General features: G+C 35.1%; 2 protein-coding genes and 1 long non-coding RNA gene across 3 annotated transcripts; all 3 read right to left on the bottom strand.

Moving 5' to 3' along the window:
* Positions 1-688: 688 nt before the first annotated feature.
* On the bottom strand, positions 689-1,830 carry LOC726185. The gene is made up of 3 exons (XM_001121942.5): positions 1,668-1,830; positions 1,213-1,577; positions 689-1,119 (listed from the first exon to the last, which is right to left on the bottom strand). The coding sequence occupies exons 1-3, from the start codon at positions 1,769-1,771 to the stop codon at positions 839-841; spliced, it is 750 nt and encodes a 249-aa protein (XP_001121942.2). The 5' UTR covers positions 1,772-1,830; the 3' UTR covers positions 689-838.
* Positions 1,831-2,487: 657 nt separating this feature from the next.
* Positions 2,488-6,851, bottom strand: LOC726155. Its single transcript, XM_001121915.5, has 4 exons — positions 5,593-6,851; positions 5,188-5,420; positions 4,363-5,105; positions 2,488-3,623 (listed from the first exon to the last, which is right to left on the bottom strand). Exons 1-4 carry the CDS (start codon positions 6,236-6,238, stop codon positions 3,485-3,487), a joined length of 1,761 nt encoding a protein of 586 aa, XP_001121915.3. The 5' UTR covers positions 6,239-6,851; the 3' UTR covers positions 2,488-3,484.
* Positions 6,852-8,119: 1,268 nt separating this feature from the next.
* Positions 8,120-11,168, bottom strand: LOC100577654. The gene is made up of 3 exons (XR_003306195.1): positions 8,833-11,168; positions 8,430-8,749; positions 8,120-8,338 (listed from the first exon to the last, which is right to left on the bottom strand). It is a non-coding gene; the product is annotated as an uncharacterized LOC100577654 (long non-coding RNA).
* Between the last annotated feature and the right edge of the window lie 6,501 nt (positions 11,169-17,669).

The raw sequence follows: 17,669 nt of genomic DNA, 5'->3' as shown, positions 1-17,669 counted from the left end.
ACGAGACACATTTGCCCGACTTCCTATACCGCTCGTAACAATGAACCGGTAATTGGAATTTTGGGTCGAGTTTGCATAAGCATTCAGGACGTAGTAGCGTCACCGATCGATGTCACCACCTTCCAATCTAATTCTCCCTTCGCGAGTTTCCACGACCTGCATTTTCCTTCTGCGCTCGCGTTCCCTCCAAGACAGTTTCTGCCCACGCGACGTGTTCTGTGCACACATGTGATATATAAAAAAGAAAAACTCGCTTCCTCGATAACGAAAGAAAGGATGAGGAAGTTTGTTAAATCGTTCGATCGAAGAGATCAACATCTCCGTATTTTGCGTCTACTTTTACCGTTCCAGAAAAAAGAATCGAATCCGAAACGAAGGCGATCGACCCAATTATTCTTACGGCACAGAGTGGATTTACTCGGAATTATCGTGCTGAATGCACAAGCGACCCTTTCCACTTTCTCCATCTTTCGAATACACGACCGATCCTGCGACCGATTCTCCTCGCGTAGGCAAATAATAAAAAGGAAAGTGAGTGCATTAATTTCTTTCTTTCTTTCTTTCTTTCTTCGATGAACATTAGGGAGTGAGAGTGGATTCGCTTGTTTTATTTCCATCTTTCTTCTTTTCTTTATAGTTTCCCCTCTTTGACGAATCGATAGGATCGAAGAAATGAAAGATGATTTTGATGAGACCATGAAAGAAGATTTTTTATTTATATGTATATAAATAAAAGTCAGAGTCGTCGCGCGTCAATAAATATTAAATAAAACTATTCTTATAACAAGAAAAAGTATGGGGATGGGTGGGTGGGAAGGAGAGTGTTCGAGAGTTTAATCTATTTCCTGTACGCCCTGTAGGGTCCGTGGGCCGAGGTCTCCCAGTGTGGTGGATGCTCGACGGGTGGGTGTCCGTAATGCACCACCTCGTAGGCGACCTTGGGTTTCGTCAGCTTGAAGATCATCATGGCACCGCTCAGCACCAACGAGAGGAGGCCCAAGGTGAGAGCCTTCCACGTTTTCAGGGCGATCAGGGCAAGGGCTAGCGGGACCAAAGCTGTTGCCTTGAACTTGAGGCCCAACAGGAATGGTATCATCACCTTCTTCACGAATCCACGACCTGTTCCATTTTCAATCATATCGAATTAAAGACTCGAAAAGAATTTGTCCAACACTCGTTTAACAATTTAACCAAGAACAAATTTTTGCCCACCTTGGCCGTTGCTCGAGGTGTCGGAAAGAGGCACCGTCAAGCTTCTTGGCATACTGTCCACCAAGGATCTCGGCACGATATTGGACCCAACGATGGCTTCCGGCAACTTAGCCTCCAGCTGGTGGCTCGACAGGTACGCGTCAAGTTTCTCCAACATCAAGGATCTCAACAGCTCCTTCCTCGCTGGGTCCACGGAGTCGTATTGAGCCGGGTAATAATCCTCGCTGTTTTCCTCGGCCATGTCTCTGGACTTCACCAGCGACAAGTCTTCCGTAATGGCCAGCCTGTCTTGTTTCGCTGCTTGGCTGAGGTAGGCGAGGACTTTGGGCTTCGCGCACGACAACATGGACTCGTTGTCTATGCATCTGCAAAAATGAAATAATGTTACAAATCTCGTTACAGATTTTCCTTTCTTTTTTTTTTAATTAAAGAGTATCGTTTCTTTGATCCCTCACCTGTAATAAATGTGTCGAAGGGCGTCGACAGTGGTCTCGGCCCTCTGCGCGTTGGCGAGGGCGGCCATAAGGGCGAGAGACGCGAGGATCGTTGTGAACTTCATGACGGTACCCGACCGATTTGCGAGGCTAAACACCGAATGCCGGCTCGAACGAAGACAACGCGGTTTTATAGCCGATGGAAGCCACGTACGGCCGATGAATTTTGATCAGGGACGTGTGCCCGGCTGAAAGGAAAGAAGAAAGCCTCGTTATCTAGGGTGACGATGTTTTCACGGGCTCCGCGATACGATTCTCGTTTTCGACACCCATGATTTCCGGTCAATAAATGTCTGGCCCCAAAAAGAAAAAGAAAAAAAAAAATCGTGGCCGAGAAGATTTTCTTTCGTTCGATTTCGATCATTCGAAGTGGTAAAGAAAGAAAGGAAAAAAAAAGAGAAGAAAAAGGAAAAAAAAATGTACAGCTCGATTGACGGAGAAAAACTAACGAACGACGAAGTGAAATTGCTCGAGGTCGTGAGAAGAGAATGGAATGAAAGTAAAAATTGATTTATGAGAGGGAGGAATGAACGAAGACAGAGATTGGATAGAAAGTGATTTTACGCGGTGATTTGACTCAAGATTCGTGAAACGGGGATGATGGATCGCTCGAATCTTCTTGAACGAGATTCAATCGAGAGTGTGAATTGGATTTTTTTTGTGGTTATTCGAGCTTTACGTGTGATTATGCAATTTTATCTTTCTTCGAAATGTATCTCGTAAAACGTAAATAATTTTTTTGGCAATTTTATTTTAATGATAAAAGGTATGAAATAGTGATAATTGTTTTTTTTTTTTTACATTATTTATTACGAACAATTGTTTATTACAACTTCGAGATAGTAAAATCGAAGTGTGAATCGTTTTTGTACAATAAATAACTTAGAATCTAAACGTATGGGTATGGCACCCGAGAACGTAACAATAAACGATCGTATTTAAAAAATAAATAAATAATTGCGTTAAGAGTTTATTTTTTTAAAAATATACTCATTGCAATAAGTTACTTATATATTAAATATAAATTACATTTTGTGTATTTTACACAACGATATCGTGTGGATTTAAAAATATCTTAGGAGGAGTTATCTTTATTTATAATTTAATAAATCCGGGAGAAATCTACAAATTCGTACACAGACAACAATGAAGTTACAAATATCACTAGGAGTTTCTTTTCTGACAAAGTGTCAAAGATACGAAATTTGACATCTCATCAGAAAATATTATCCAGCTCCGGACGATATCGAAGACTGAATATATATAAAACGCTAAAAAATATTCTTGTAACTTCGAAGAAAAATCTTATAGATATTTACATTTATATAATGTATTCAAACCCAGGAAGCCCATTCCATTTCGACTTGTAATATCCATCACATTAAATTCCATTTAATATTGCCACGAATAAAAAATATTTCAAACCCCCAATTCGTATATCATATAAAATAATATTATTTATCGAAAATTATAAACTAATTTTGCGAGTAAGATAAAGAACCTTTCGATCAAAACGTTTCTTTAAAATAATACCATACACACATATGTGGAATTTAAAATAATATCGTGAAAAAAAATATCTTTATCTTTCTAAAAATATTTAAATGTATAAAATCATTCGACATCGTACTCGAAAAATCGTGACACTGACACAAATAAATAACCTAAATAATATCTAGCGGAACAGACCAGTCAATCTCACACTAAGGAAAGTAATCGATGCCTAGTTTGGCGCGTTACATAGCCTATTGCAAATCGTTACAAAATTTACACCCGATTTATTCGGTATTTATATGGCATGGATACGTTCTTAAACAATCTCCACCATCTTGCCCAAGCCTGGCCGCTTCGAGATATCTGTGAAATTTCTGGCTGGATAAGCTTTCGATCCCAGTCTGCTTCAACTCCTGCGGATCTCTGAAAAAAAAAAATTGTCTTTGTTAACAATCTCTTGACATAGAAATCAAGCGACAATCATATTAAACCCTGACCCTCTTTCTCCTGCCAATATTTGCGTCGAGTCAACATGTGTGATACTTTCGCCATTTAACGGATGCTAACGAATTAATATTACATTCTCTTTTAATATTGTACATTAATAATTTTATATACACAAATTGAATGCTTTGTTCTGATCGGTATTCCTCTTTTATCGAAATTGATCTCTTTTTTTATTATTTATATTATTAATAATTGATAAAAGATAATATTTAGCTTCGATTTATCATAACTTACTACTGGAATTAACGATTATTGTACAATGAATGCTTCTTGTTTCGTGAACAACGTTTATCGTTGCCGGAGAATGGCCAAAGGAAAAATATAAAAAGAAAAAGAATCAAGAGGAATGTGATTCAAGCGTTCCGATTCGAGCGATTCAGAACGACGGCTACCTTTCTCCTCCGTAATTAACGCTCAAACCGATCGAATTCGAATGCGATGCGAACCGATGAACACGTAATTAATATGAGAAAAAATCGAGACGGGGAAGAAGACAAGAGAATCGATCATCTCAATATTGTTCGTGAAATTATTTGACCAACGACGGACAAAAACCAAATAACCACGTCCCCGTTTCCACGCTTTCCAACGTTGAACCAACTTCTTCTAAACATTAATAATTATCGGTTAATCTTCATCTTTCATCCTCTCCTACCTGGACAGCTCGTTCGAAACGAGGTTGCTGTGCGGCGAATAAACCGTCGGGTTCTTGTACATGCTGCACACGAGTCTTTCTCTACAAGGCTCGTCCACGAATCTCAATTGCTTGAATATGTCCTCCAGCCTCTTAATTATCGGCCCATAAAACTCATCGTCGTAGTCTGATCGCCGAGTGCCAACTGTTATCTTCGACTCTATCTGATTGCTCTTCGTGGAACCTTGCCTACTGTTAACATTCTGCATTTGCCCAAACGAGGTGTACGCCTTCACGTTTGTCGCGGTTGGTAGCAAAGTGGTCGGCAAGTTAGCAGGATTCAAAGGAACGTTGACAACTGGCGCGGAATTCGTTCGACGATTATTATCGGCGTACGCCGAATAAGCTAAATTATGAGCAGACACTTGTGGATGCTTCTCTAGATATGGGGACGTTAGAGGTTGAACGTTGGACGCGTACTGGGAGACGCTATACGTTCCAGAGTAAGTGGGCGCTGAGAATGACGCTGGAAGCACACCAGGAGGATGGACTGGTCCTGTGCCACCTCCTCCTATGGACTCTGCTTGAATTTCGTACGGCTCTTCGTAAGGCTCTATACCCCATTCCTTCAATTCCTCCATATCTTTTCTATATTGAATGTGAGGATGAGCGTAATCGTAACCGTCGAATTCATTGTGATGATGGTGGCTGTAATAGGTTGGAACCGGTACCGGAACCGGGACATGGTGATGATGATGAGCTATCTAAAAATAAAAATGGAATATTAATGTGGCCATTATTCGAGATGTATTCGCCAGATGACATCGAAATGGATTTAATGATTACCTGGTGATGATGATGGTGATACTTCGTGCCATGCGTCGAGTAATAGCTCGAGCATAATTTAAATACATGCGCGAATGCCGGTATGAAGAAGAGCAGCAGCTTGAGGAACAATTTCTTCGCGGTACCCACGCCGAATAAAAATGGTATCACGAACATGAACTTCAATTTGATCAATTTGATGATCAGCAGCAGGGCCAGAAAACTCGTCAACAGTTTGTTCTGTATGAACTTCCCTGAAAATAAACATTGATCAAATTGTGGAAAAGTTTGTGCATTTGTCTCGTTGAATTTATGTGTAAAAATATACGTCAATTTCATTTCTACAGTTATACATAAAAAATATAAATTTGCACAAACATTCCAAATAATTTATTATTATTATTGGGTTATTATAAAGGATCGTACTAATTTTTTTGAAAAAGAGTCGTCCTTGGTTCTCCACCCCACTCTGACCAAAGTCCACTCTGACCAGGGCGCCATTTTCGTCAACCTCACGAGGACTCAATTTAATCGTGGCACCCTCGAAGAAGAAATCGGGTAATTGGACCTCGTAATCCCTGGTCGCGAGAAATTTCACCGTCCTCTTCCTCAACGCATCAGTCACCTCCTCCAAAGGTGATTGCTTTTCATCAAATTGTCGATCCCTTTCTTCCTCACTTTCCTCTTCGTTGCAATCATCCTTGATAGATCCATCCACGAGATTCTCATCCATGGAATCCTGATAATTTTCCTTCAAATTCCTGCGGCAAGTACTATAATCCAATTTGTTCTTAGTCATGGTGAAACCATCGAACACCGTGATGTTGTCACGTTCCTCGAAAACGTGATCCAGATAAGCGTAAGCGTTCTTCTGTATGCAGGAGAACGTAATCGATCGATCGCAGTCCCTGATTAACCCATCCCACAATTCGTTCCCGGTCTTGTTCACCCATAAACCACCAAGATTAAAGATCCTCGAATATTTCTCCAAATTCTTCATGACGAAGAGCTGAGAATTTGCACGCGCCACGAAGAAGAAACACACGATCACGATCACGTACTTCAGATGCATTCTCGTCGAGGACTAGATTCAACTACAACTTACCGAAACAAAAATTAAAAACTTCAACAAGTTTTCAAATAAACTTGAACAAATTCAAACCGTGTCTCTGATATTTCCAATAATATTTTTTTTACATGTTAACAAATCACATTTATGAAGTGAACCGTTTTATTCCCAACGTTGAAGCAATCTAACTCGATGTAATTCATCCTACAATTGCCATAACAACTTCGATCGAAGCGGAGAAGAGAGGAAGAATTAGAGACTGATCAATACACTTTTGATTTCTTCTGAACAGATATCCACGTGCACCTTTTATCACTTCCGCCGCCCCCACCAGCAGCCACGACCTCGATATCAATCCGAACGCGTTGCTCCTCTTTTCTCTCTTCAGTGATGTTCGACTACCCTTTTAGAGATTCCACGCAATTCATGTCGCGAACGGCACATCGATTCGATGTCGACATGCCCGTGTCACCTGGCCGGCATGTCACGTCGTCCTCTCGTTTCGTCCTCTCCGTCCTTTCTCGCGAGACGCGTTCACCACGATCTCCCGCTCAAAACTAACCGCAACCTCCTCGGTTCTCGGCTACAATTCACTTGAGCGTCAAGTGTGTCAAAGGCCCTCCTACTCCGTCCATGCCCGCTCCGTGGAAGGTCATTATCGTCTCCTCTCTGGCTGCAACCGGCCACGCGCCTCGGTACACGCACGCTCGTGTCCAGAGGCGTCGAAGAGGATTTCGGATTTCGTATGCGCCACGGGGATCTCGGGGATCTCTTGGCACCGGCCGCGGTGAAAGCTGATGGAAAATTCTCTCTAGTCGAATTTTTTGTTTCTTTTTTGCTAACTGTTTTTCGCTTTTTTAACACAACGTACGTTATTTATATGGAGATTATGGATTCTGCCGGTTATTATACGAGGAGGATCTTTTTTTTTTTTTTCGGTTTGGTTTGGTTAGGTGAAATTTCATAGCACTTCAAGTATTAAATACTCGTTTAATTATACATTCCATAACACGGTTATTCATGATATAACTGTACATGAATTTTAGTGTGTATCCTTTGGTTTATCTTGTTGTAAGATGAAAAATAGTTAAGTTGTTTAGAAAGTGTAGAAACTAGGAATTAAATTGATCTTTTAATTAACGTATGATGTAACGTATGTATAATGTTATGAGTTGTCAAAACTTTTCAAAGATTAGACGAATATTCTTAGATTGTTATATTATATTATCTTCATTTGCCCAATTTTGGATTTATAATTTAATTTGGACAATTGCTAATCATTTGGATTGTTAATATAACTTCCAATTATTAGATAGTACTTTACTTTTGATTAAAGAGTATGATATCTATATTATACCTCTTATCAAATCAATATTTTTCTTTTTTGTTTATTAATGTGTTTTAAACAATATTGTTTACCATTCCATCTTCATTTTATTTCCTCTTTCATTCTAAAACAAGTAGATTCATCCCGTTAATCAAATAAATAAATATTATAGTAATCATAACAACATTCAAGGCAAAAAGAAATAATTAATTCGTCATTTCTCGTGAAAACTCTTCTTCTATCAGATTCAATAGAAACTGCTAATCAATGAACCGTTGCGGATCGCTGTTTATGTGCCATCAGACCGGTCTGACGCGAGATGACGAGTGATCTCCTTTTGATTATCGCTCGATTACAACCACGAGATCCAGCATCGCTTTTTACAGTCTCCATTGCAGGCTCTTTGAATAGTCGGCCCATATCCGAATATATTCATAGAATAAATGCAAATAAGTGGAACGCGAGAGTGAAATTTGGAACGTGTACCGTGAAAAACAAAACGAGAAATGAAGAATATCATCGAGCGGAATATTAAGTAACTCTGTCCTCACCTTATTTTTCGTATCGAGGTTAACTGTTGTGAAAGACGTAGCAAAGTTTGAGATTTGACTAGGAAATGATGGCATAGTCATCTGGAACGAAGTATAAGCCAACAGCCGAGCGATTTCCAATGAGTAACTGAAATTTCATTTACATCCTTTGCCTTTCTAGAATGATATTATAATTTCTATTCTAAATTTTTACCTGAGTGCCGGTGTTGACTGTTTGTCTTGATTCTGTTTTTATAATTGATTATTTTAAATTAATTTTACTTGTTATTGTCATAATTATTGATTACTTCAAATTCTAAGATAAATATAATTATACCTCCTGGACAAAAGCTATTTCTACTCCAATTCTCTATTAATTATTCTACTGTTTTATTCTGAAGTTATTCATAAACGTCATGGATCAAGTAGCCATCTCATAAACATTGTTACGAATTCTTAACCAGCTCCACCTTGGTGTTTTCACTAATAGATCGTTGGTGAAGGTGTTCCCATTATTGGAAACAGCCGCTTCCATGCCAATAACCTACATTCATGAGGAACGTACGATAAGCAACAGTCGTACAACAGTTCAATGACTGTTTTCGGTATTTCTTCAATGAGAGAAATATCAATTTCAATGTAATTTCAATTCTCTTCCTGAATGGGAAAATACGATGTTGAGATTGGAGATTAATTTGCAATAAATTAAACGGTAAAGATTTAGAAAATACGATACATACGATCAATCCTTCGTTTCACAGTGATCTCGTCTAAATTTCATGATCATGAGGAAGAATCGGATGGGTCAATGGAGACACGATGGCGAACGTGGTCGGATGAATTCCATTGACCTACTATCGATCTGGCCACTGGGCAGGTAGAGCGACGACCGGCTTAGTCGCTCGACGACCACCGAAAACGATCGTGCTCGTTCATAGAAACGGCCTCGTCTTTTTCCTCCTTCTTTTTCGTCGTGGCCCTCGATACCCATGGAGGAAGAACGGCCACGCTCCAGACAGCCTAGATATTAGTACCAGTACGTAGAATTCCCCAACACTACGTACACACGATTCCACTCGTCGACCTAGAAGAATTTCCATAATAGTAACACACTTCGAAATCCTTTCGATTAAATATTTAAAACATATATATATATATATTGAATATACTCGTTTTGGCTAACTGTTTTATGGAAATTTTATTAATATCCGAGATTTCGAAGAGCGATAGCGAATAAGAAGTGATTAGACGAATGGCGAGAAAAAGGAGAAACTCGAATGTCGAAGTAGGCTGAATGAACCGTATCGTTTCTACTCGAATCATCTGCAAGATTGAAAAAAAAAATAAAATTGAAATTAGCGAAAACTACATCGATTATGTCTTAGTTTCATTTTTATTTGTTTTCTTAGACGACAGGTTAAACCTGTTTTTATCACAAACAGCTTATTGTCGATGATATTTGAAAATTGTTGCAAATTTAAACAATTAAAAATTAAATATAATTGTTTAATATTGTCAACGTTTATCGATACTGATCGTGCGTTGTACTGTTGAACGGACGATAACATCAAATCGGAAGTCTATGCGTGTCATTAACTGAGAAACGCCGGCAGAAAGTATTTGTACAAGACACACTGCATCGAAACTGGTTTGCACGTGCTCGAAGTGAACCAAGGAACTGGGACACATTGCATATATTGGGTGTGCGTAAAAATTTTAAGTCTTACCCTTGTTCAATGTCACGTACGCGATCGAGATCGACTATTCGATACGTGATATTATTCGTACTTCCTGTTAGCTTCGAATATTTGGAACGATAAATTCACTAGCTTGGAATGACGAAAAAAAGTTAGAAGTTGGAAAAGAAATGAATTTTGAGATTTTACTTGTATTTAAAAATTTTTCAAATTTTATTTATTCGAAAATGAAGCTTCGAATGAAGAAAATTCTTTATATTTTATTTTTTCATGAAGAATCTTTTGCCTGATTATTATGAATAACGAGACACGTTGTATAAACAGATAACATTAAAGTGATCAATGAACTAAAGTAATTTCTGTTCGACTTATATAATGCTGATTATGTTATAAGTAATTAAAAATGTCCTTGACCAAGAAAGTTAAATAAAAACGAACGAACAAGATTGACATAGATTTTTGATATAGAAAACGAGCTATGAGAAGCGAGACTCTTACCAGGATTTTCTTTGGAAATCATCGTCGTTCAGTTTGACACATAGCGAGGAAAGATACGATTTCTGCACTCTTTAATTTGCCATTATCACATCATTCTAGGAAATAAAAACAATGCGATCAAATTTCCACTCTTTTTCCTGTTCGGCCGGTTTCTCGTGTCGGTAATGCCCTATTACATCAACGAGGAATTGAATAAAGATCCGTCACGAAGCGTGCATACGTTCGTAAGAAAGTGAACCGATCCACAAACTCGTGACATGACACATTCTACCTATTTCTGGCACTGATGATCGAGTTTATCCTCTTACGCGAGAACTTTCACCAATTTTCCCGATTCATTGTTTCGTTGCCCGTTATTCTTTCAAATTTTTCCTGAAATTAATTATTTTTATGTAGACATTATACATATAAAGAATTCTATGAAGGTTGTCGAACGTGCTTTAGATACGATCTAACATAGTTTTGATCTAAGTGAAAGTAGTTTAGAGAATCCTTAAAATATAGAGCAATTTTATGTTCAACGTTTCGAGTTAAATGTTAAAATTATGTTAAACTCTTAATGGCTTTAAGATATTTGAATTCAATACAGACAAACAGACTATTTATAGGCACAGATTATTTTTTTAGATCCATCTACGAGGAAGAAATAGCTGGAAATTGTTAGTCGTTGTAGAAAAATCTGATTGCCGTTATACCTTTCAAATCGAATCGTGTTGTCTTCGAAAAAAATACGTACGAACATGAAATGTATATGCTAAGCTCGCAAATCGATGTGGGTCAGTTATTGTACAGAGACGATTCTATAAAACGATTTGTATGTTGAATAGTATTAAGACACATTTTTATATAAACTTAATGCTTCTTGGTATACAATTATCATGCAATTAAAACATATTTCTACACTTGTCTATGTTGTAGCTATTTATGTTATGAAATCGTATTATGGTTTATATTATTCTTTTGTATTGCTTAGATACTTGTTAATAACACATCGTTATACATAAATATATTCAATTATGATTAAAATCGAGTTTTGAATGAATTGAATTGTATATATATATAAATTATTATTTAAAATTGACAAAAAAGTTAAAGATATTTTAAAATGTGATCAAATTAATAAAAAAAATCTAGTACTAGATTGTAAATTTCATTTCCTCTTTTATAAAATGTTTAAAGGCATTAAAAGAAAAAATTATTCAAAAATAAAATTTATTCCATACCTTGCATTCCATCCATATAATTATGCTTCATCCTAAAAATTACGTGGAAGATTATTTTTCGTAGGATTCTGAACTTCATAATGGAAATTAGTTGGTTGATGATTTTAGAAGACATGTAACGATGCTTTTCAAGTTGAAACTTTTGAGTCGAAAGTTGGTATCTTGTAGATCTTTTCTGATTTTATGGTTTTTATCAGGTTTTATTTATGTTTTATGAAGTCGTTATTCTATACAAAATCGAAAATGTACGTATTTTATATTAAATTACTTTAAGACACATTTGAAAGAATTTTGAAAGAAAAACGATAAAAGTATGTTCATTTGCTATCTCATATTTTATTTATGGTACTAAGAGTAAGTAAAGAAAAGAAAAATAAATAGTGAGAAAAAGATAAAGATAGGATAGGAATATTAAAATCAGCGCTATATTCAGAGTATTGAAAATGAAATATATAAAGAAAAGAAAGAAAATAAAAATAGAGTAAGAATTGATATCAATATTATTTTTTGCATATTTTTAAAATATTTTACTTAAAAAATAATTGCAATTCTTATCCTTTTTCTATTTTTTCCCATCATTATTTTCTCTTTTCTTTATGTATTTCATTTGCTACATTTTAGAGATGGTACTCCTTTGTCTTTCATATTCTATTTGTTTATATTTGTTTTTATTTATATTTGTTCTGCAAAATTTATATGTTCAAGAAACGCTTATATATGATTAAAAGATCCTTAAGAAATATAAAATCGTTTCTAATATTAGATGATAATATTACTGATTAATAACTTAGAAATAAAATTAAATGTAACTATAAAATTCGTTCGAATAACTATTATAAATATTTCGTAGCTTTTTATTCGAGGGAAAATTTATCCGAACTTAGAAGGAGCAGATCGTTTCGGCCAATAGTCGAGCTGCTAGCTAGTCACGTGATATGTAACTCGGAATATTTCGTACTTCTTCGTTCGAAGAAAGATTTACCGCGCAAACGTAGTTGAGGGGGGAGACTGCTCCAACCAATAGGAAAGCTTCTAAGAAGTCATGTGATGCATTGCGTCATTCGTCTCTCGAAAATCCTTGGGACAGGACGTGTCGCCGGTTCGTACGTCGCAATTTCTATTCTTATTAAATTATTTTATTAATATTCTTATTAGTTTCGTTTATCTAAGTGTTCATTGTACATTGTGATAAGAAAATCAAATAGTTTCGTGAGTGATTCTATGATATGTTGTGTTATTCGTCTTTCCGAAATCCTCTTGGTAGGACGCATCATCGGCTTGAGGTACGTAAATATATATTACGACGCAATTTCTATTCTTATTAAGCTATATCGCTTATATTATTTTTATATTAGTTTTATTTAATTATTTATTGAATTATATTATTGAACAATGTTCAAGGCTGCAAAGCTGAAAACATTTTTCAATGTAATTCAATCTTTCGAGAAAATTTCAGTTCGTGTTCTTATCACGTTCGACAGGTTTCGACAGGTTTCGACTTGTTTAATTGCTTCCCCCCCCCCCCCTCCCCTCTCCCCTCAGTTTATATTATATATTGAAATTGTTATATATCGAAAATTATAGTGTTTAAACGCTTCTCTTCCCAAAGTGTGACCAATTTATTACGTAATATATTATTTTTTTCTTCTCATTATTATTTAATTAGTACATTTATTCAATAATTTATTGTTAAATATTAATAATTTTTCGAAAAAATTAATTAATTCAATTTTGTTTGTCAAATTATATTAGTTATTGCCTCATTTTAATACAATCTTTTAATTTTCATATATTTTATATATTTATTCTAAAAATTTGATTATTTTTTGCAGATAAAATATCGGAATATCACGAGGTGGAAAACGGAATTTCAATATGGCTGCCGTTAACGACTTTCGACGACGGTTAATCGGAGAAGTGGTAACATTTGATTTTTCATATCAAAAGCAGATTTACGTTTTTCTTGTTGAGTTATAATATACTAATATATCTATATTTGTTAAGTAACTCGTAATACATGAATTATTAAGAATACTATAATGAAATTAGATTAAATAAATTACATTTTTATTTTTTATTTCAAATAAATTAAATTTATTCTTTCATCATAACTCTCAATTTCTAGCTTCAGAAAAGTATTTTCTTTAATAATGCTCGATAGAAAAAAGAAGAAAAGATCGAAAAATTTTGTTTCTTTTCTCTTATTTCTTCATTCCCTCCCTCCTAATCCAATTTTTCTTTCAGAAAAAATTATGACCGCGCGCAATGCGGTTGATAGAGTCAGTGTTAGTCTCGTAATAGTAGTTAAAATATTTTTTAGAGCACAGCTGCTCTAATTTAATTTTTTTATATTAATTATTCGCGAAATTAGAATCAGTGTTTGTTCGTCGATTGAAATTTAAACGGACGCGTCGATAGTCTTATATTTTATTTTTTTTTTCTTTTTTAAATATTCGTTTCGGATATATATTTAGAGTCAGTGCATCAAGAGAATAAGGCGATCATCCATCATTCGAAGAGGTAATTATTTTCACCATTATTTTTATTAATTAAATTTTTAACTTTTAAAAAAAATATTATGAATGTATTATAATATTTTACATTTTTTAAAGGTGCTGATGATTTTGCGGTTTTTTCTTGGATTTGAATCTTAACAAATATATGTAACCGCGCGCAATGCGGTTGTTAGAGTCAGTGTTTCTTTCGTAATAGTATTTTAAATATTTTTTAGAGCACAGCTGCTCTAATTAAAATTAATTATAAAGAATAATTATTCGCGAAATTAGAGCCAGTGTTTGTTCGCCGATTGTAATTTGAACGGGCGCGTTAATAATTTTTTTTTATTTTTTTTTAAATATTCGTTTCGGATATATATTAGAATCAGTGGTTCAAGATTATAAGGCGATCATCCATCACGCGAAGAGGTAACTATCTTCATCTATCTTTAATATCAAATTAAAGTACCAATTTTTTAAAATAATAATATATATGTTTTAAATTATATTTTATTTTTTGATAGTTTCTTGATGAGGACTTCAATGGCAATGCAGATTCTTCGCATCTAATGGTGAGTCGCATGCATTTTGTTTCCTCTGGTTACTCAATCATGTCGTAGGATGAAAGGTCCAAATCGACACGGGTAACTGGTTGTATACGTAGAATTTTGCACGAGCACAGTGACCACGGATATTTATTATTCGTGAATAGTAACATTTTCTGTTTTTATTTATTAATTCAGGCTAGGTCTTCTTGTACATCGCGTTTTTAAATATTAATAATTTTCTAAAATAATTAATTCTAAAATTAAATTATTACAATCTATTAAACTATATTTAATGAATATTTTTATGAATATATTTTATGAATATTTGCAAACATCAGATATCTAAAAAAATATTAAAATAAAATAATACCATAATAATAAATCATTTCATTTGATTTTCAAGATAATAAAAATTGTAGCTTTATTTCTTTCGTTTGAAAATATATCAAATATTATGTGCAAGAAGACACTTCGCGACAGGTAGATTTTGAAATCAAAGCTATAAATTTTGAATATTTATTTTGTATTTTAAAAAATGTGCTTTGATGAAGGAATCATCTGAGGGTATTTTAATTATCATTGATATTTAACTTTCAATTATTAAATTTTAATTATTATTACATTGTTTCAATCATTTTTTAAATAAATATATTCTCATTTGATTAATAATTTTATAGAATATTAAAATTTTAATAATTTATTATATTGATAAAAAGTAAATTAAAAATAAAGTAGAGTCAAGATAATAAAATTTGAAATATTAAAATTTGAAATATGATATATACAAAATGATTAGCCCGTTAAATATTTACACTAATCTATCTTTTTAGCTCAGGATTTTCAGATTTAACCCTTTCCGTGTTCATTGCCAGGAACTCACTCACGTGCCCAGGTGTTACTTGGGTGAGAGAGAGGCGATGGGCATGATGACCTTAGTTATAAGTTAATAAAAATTTCTCAGCGACTGATGATGCGTTAGTATATCGTGCACGACGTATTTTTCACATGTGTATGTGTGGTTAGGCTGTGGAATTGCGTCGTTTTAACTATTATTTCATTAACAAATTATTAATTCAATCACAATTGTAATATTATAATTTGTAATATTAATTTGTATATAAAATCTGTTATATATTACAGATTAAAAATAGTAAAATATAATCTTACTTGTTATATCATTATAATAATGATACATTATCCTCCAATGATATTTTATTTAGAGAACATACATCTTTTTTCAATTGTACAATATATTTAATATTAAAATTTATATATATATACGAAAGTTTATTGTCTCATACGCAATGGTTGCTAGCCATCATCAGTCGATTTCAGTGAAAATGGTACGTAAAGTTAGAGTATGCCTGTAGTGTGCCAAGCTCAGGTGTCGGAGGCGTCCCGGGACGCTTTCCCTAGTGTAGGCTTTTGCGCCTGAGTATTATGCGTGAGAATATCGTGGAATGTGTGTGTTGGTACGCCTGTTTTGCACATTTTTTAAATATAGGGCTAGGTAGGATAGGTAGTATACTTCTGGTGCGAATGTTAATTGTAAGTAGGTAGGGCCGGGCAGATTGTCACAGTCTCTGTTCGGGTAGGCGCGTTTTTTCGCGTGACAATCTGTTTCAGGAAATAAAGTTTGAGAAATCGAGGATGAAGCTGGGATGAATGGTGAATCGTCGTATCATTCGTCCCTGGCCTCGTTCATTCGATTTTTCGAATTTCGCGGACGCGGTCGCGAAAAATTTCGAAACGAACGTTGCGCTCGAGATTCTGCGCATGTACGGAGAACGATCATTGCGATTGTTGGTCGTCCATGCGCGCTTAGCTTCCGCGATTTAGTCCTTTTTTTTTCTTTTTTTTTTTGATTTGCGATCAGTGAATCTCGAGCCTAGATTTAAGTTTCAGCGGGCATCGCGCCCGAAGGAGGAAGACCGAAGAGGCCTCGACAAACTGTCACGAAGAGGGGCTGCAACGAATGGTTTCTCATCTTTTGGATCTGTTTTTTCGGTCCAAAGGATGGGAAGTCATTGTTACTATTTTGTCACCGTGCTCGTTTTAGCAATATGTAGTAATTGTTTGTGCTGTCTGGCCGATTGCATGCAGGCCCATCGGATCCAGTCATCATGGGCATCGCGATTTTTTATTAGTGTTGCGATTGATCAGTAACGGGTTGCATTAGAGTTGCGTTTACTTACAAATCTCGCGTTTTGAATTAGTGTTGCGATAAAATGAGAATCGCGTTGCAAATAATATCGCGATTGTTTCTAATTATTTCGATGAATTAGCCTGTTTTTTTTATTTTTTTTTTATTTGAATTTTTATTTTTTTACTGCAATCATATGATATATTATTGAGATATTAGTTTTTAAAGAATATTGCATTCGTTTTAAGAGTTAGTGTTGCGATGATGAATGATCGCGTTGTTTGAAGTAGTGTTGCGTTCACAAATAAACGCGTTTTGTATAGTAGTGTTGCGTTCACAAATAAACGCGTTTTGTACAGTAGTGTTGCGAATTTACGAATTGCCCACTATTTCTTCCACTTGGACTGTGGAAGCATGTTCCAGCTCTGGATCACTTATTGCGACCAAAAGAGTTGCAAAGGTGGTTTTATACGACGGCAGCCTTTGATATGGCTGCAACCTTCCGCTATTAGTGTTGCGTACAAAAAAATACGAGTGCAGAAAATAGTTAATTTAGAGAATTTCGTAAATATTTAAAATATTACATATTTTCGCGAGTTTTTTATTTATTTATTTTTTTTTATTCAAGAATTGCATTGCAAATATAATAAAGCACTCTTCGCGTTTTTTTTGAAGATTTTAGTATATTAGTGTTGCGAGATAAAAAAGATTCCACTCACGGGTTGTTCGGGTTTATTGAGTGGATATTTTTTTTGGTAACCCTTCTGGTTACCTCTTTTTTTTTTTCAGCATCCCCTTTTTCCACTTGAATTGTGGAAGCATGTTCCAGCTTTGAATCACTTATTGCGACCAAAAGAGTTGCAAAGGTGGTTTTATACGACGGCAGCCTCTGATATGGCTGCGACCTTCCGCTATTAGTGTTGCGTACAAAAAAATACGAGTGCAGAAAATAGTTGATTTAGAGAATTTCGTA

Source organism: Apis mellifera, linkage group LG15 (assembly GCF_003254395.2).
Source record: "Apis mellifera strain DH4 linkage group LG15, Amel_HAv3.1, whole genome shotgun sequence".
Lineage (NCBI taxonomy): Eukaryota > Metazoa > Arthropoda > Insecta > Hymenoptera > Apidae > Apis > Apis mellifera.
This window is presented reverse-complemented; position numbering and strand designations above follow the sequence as displayed.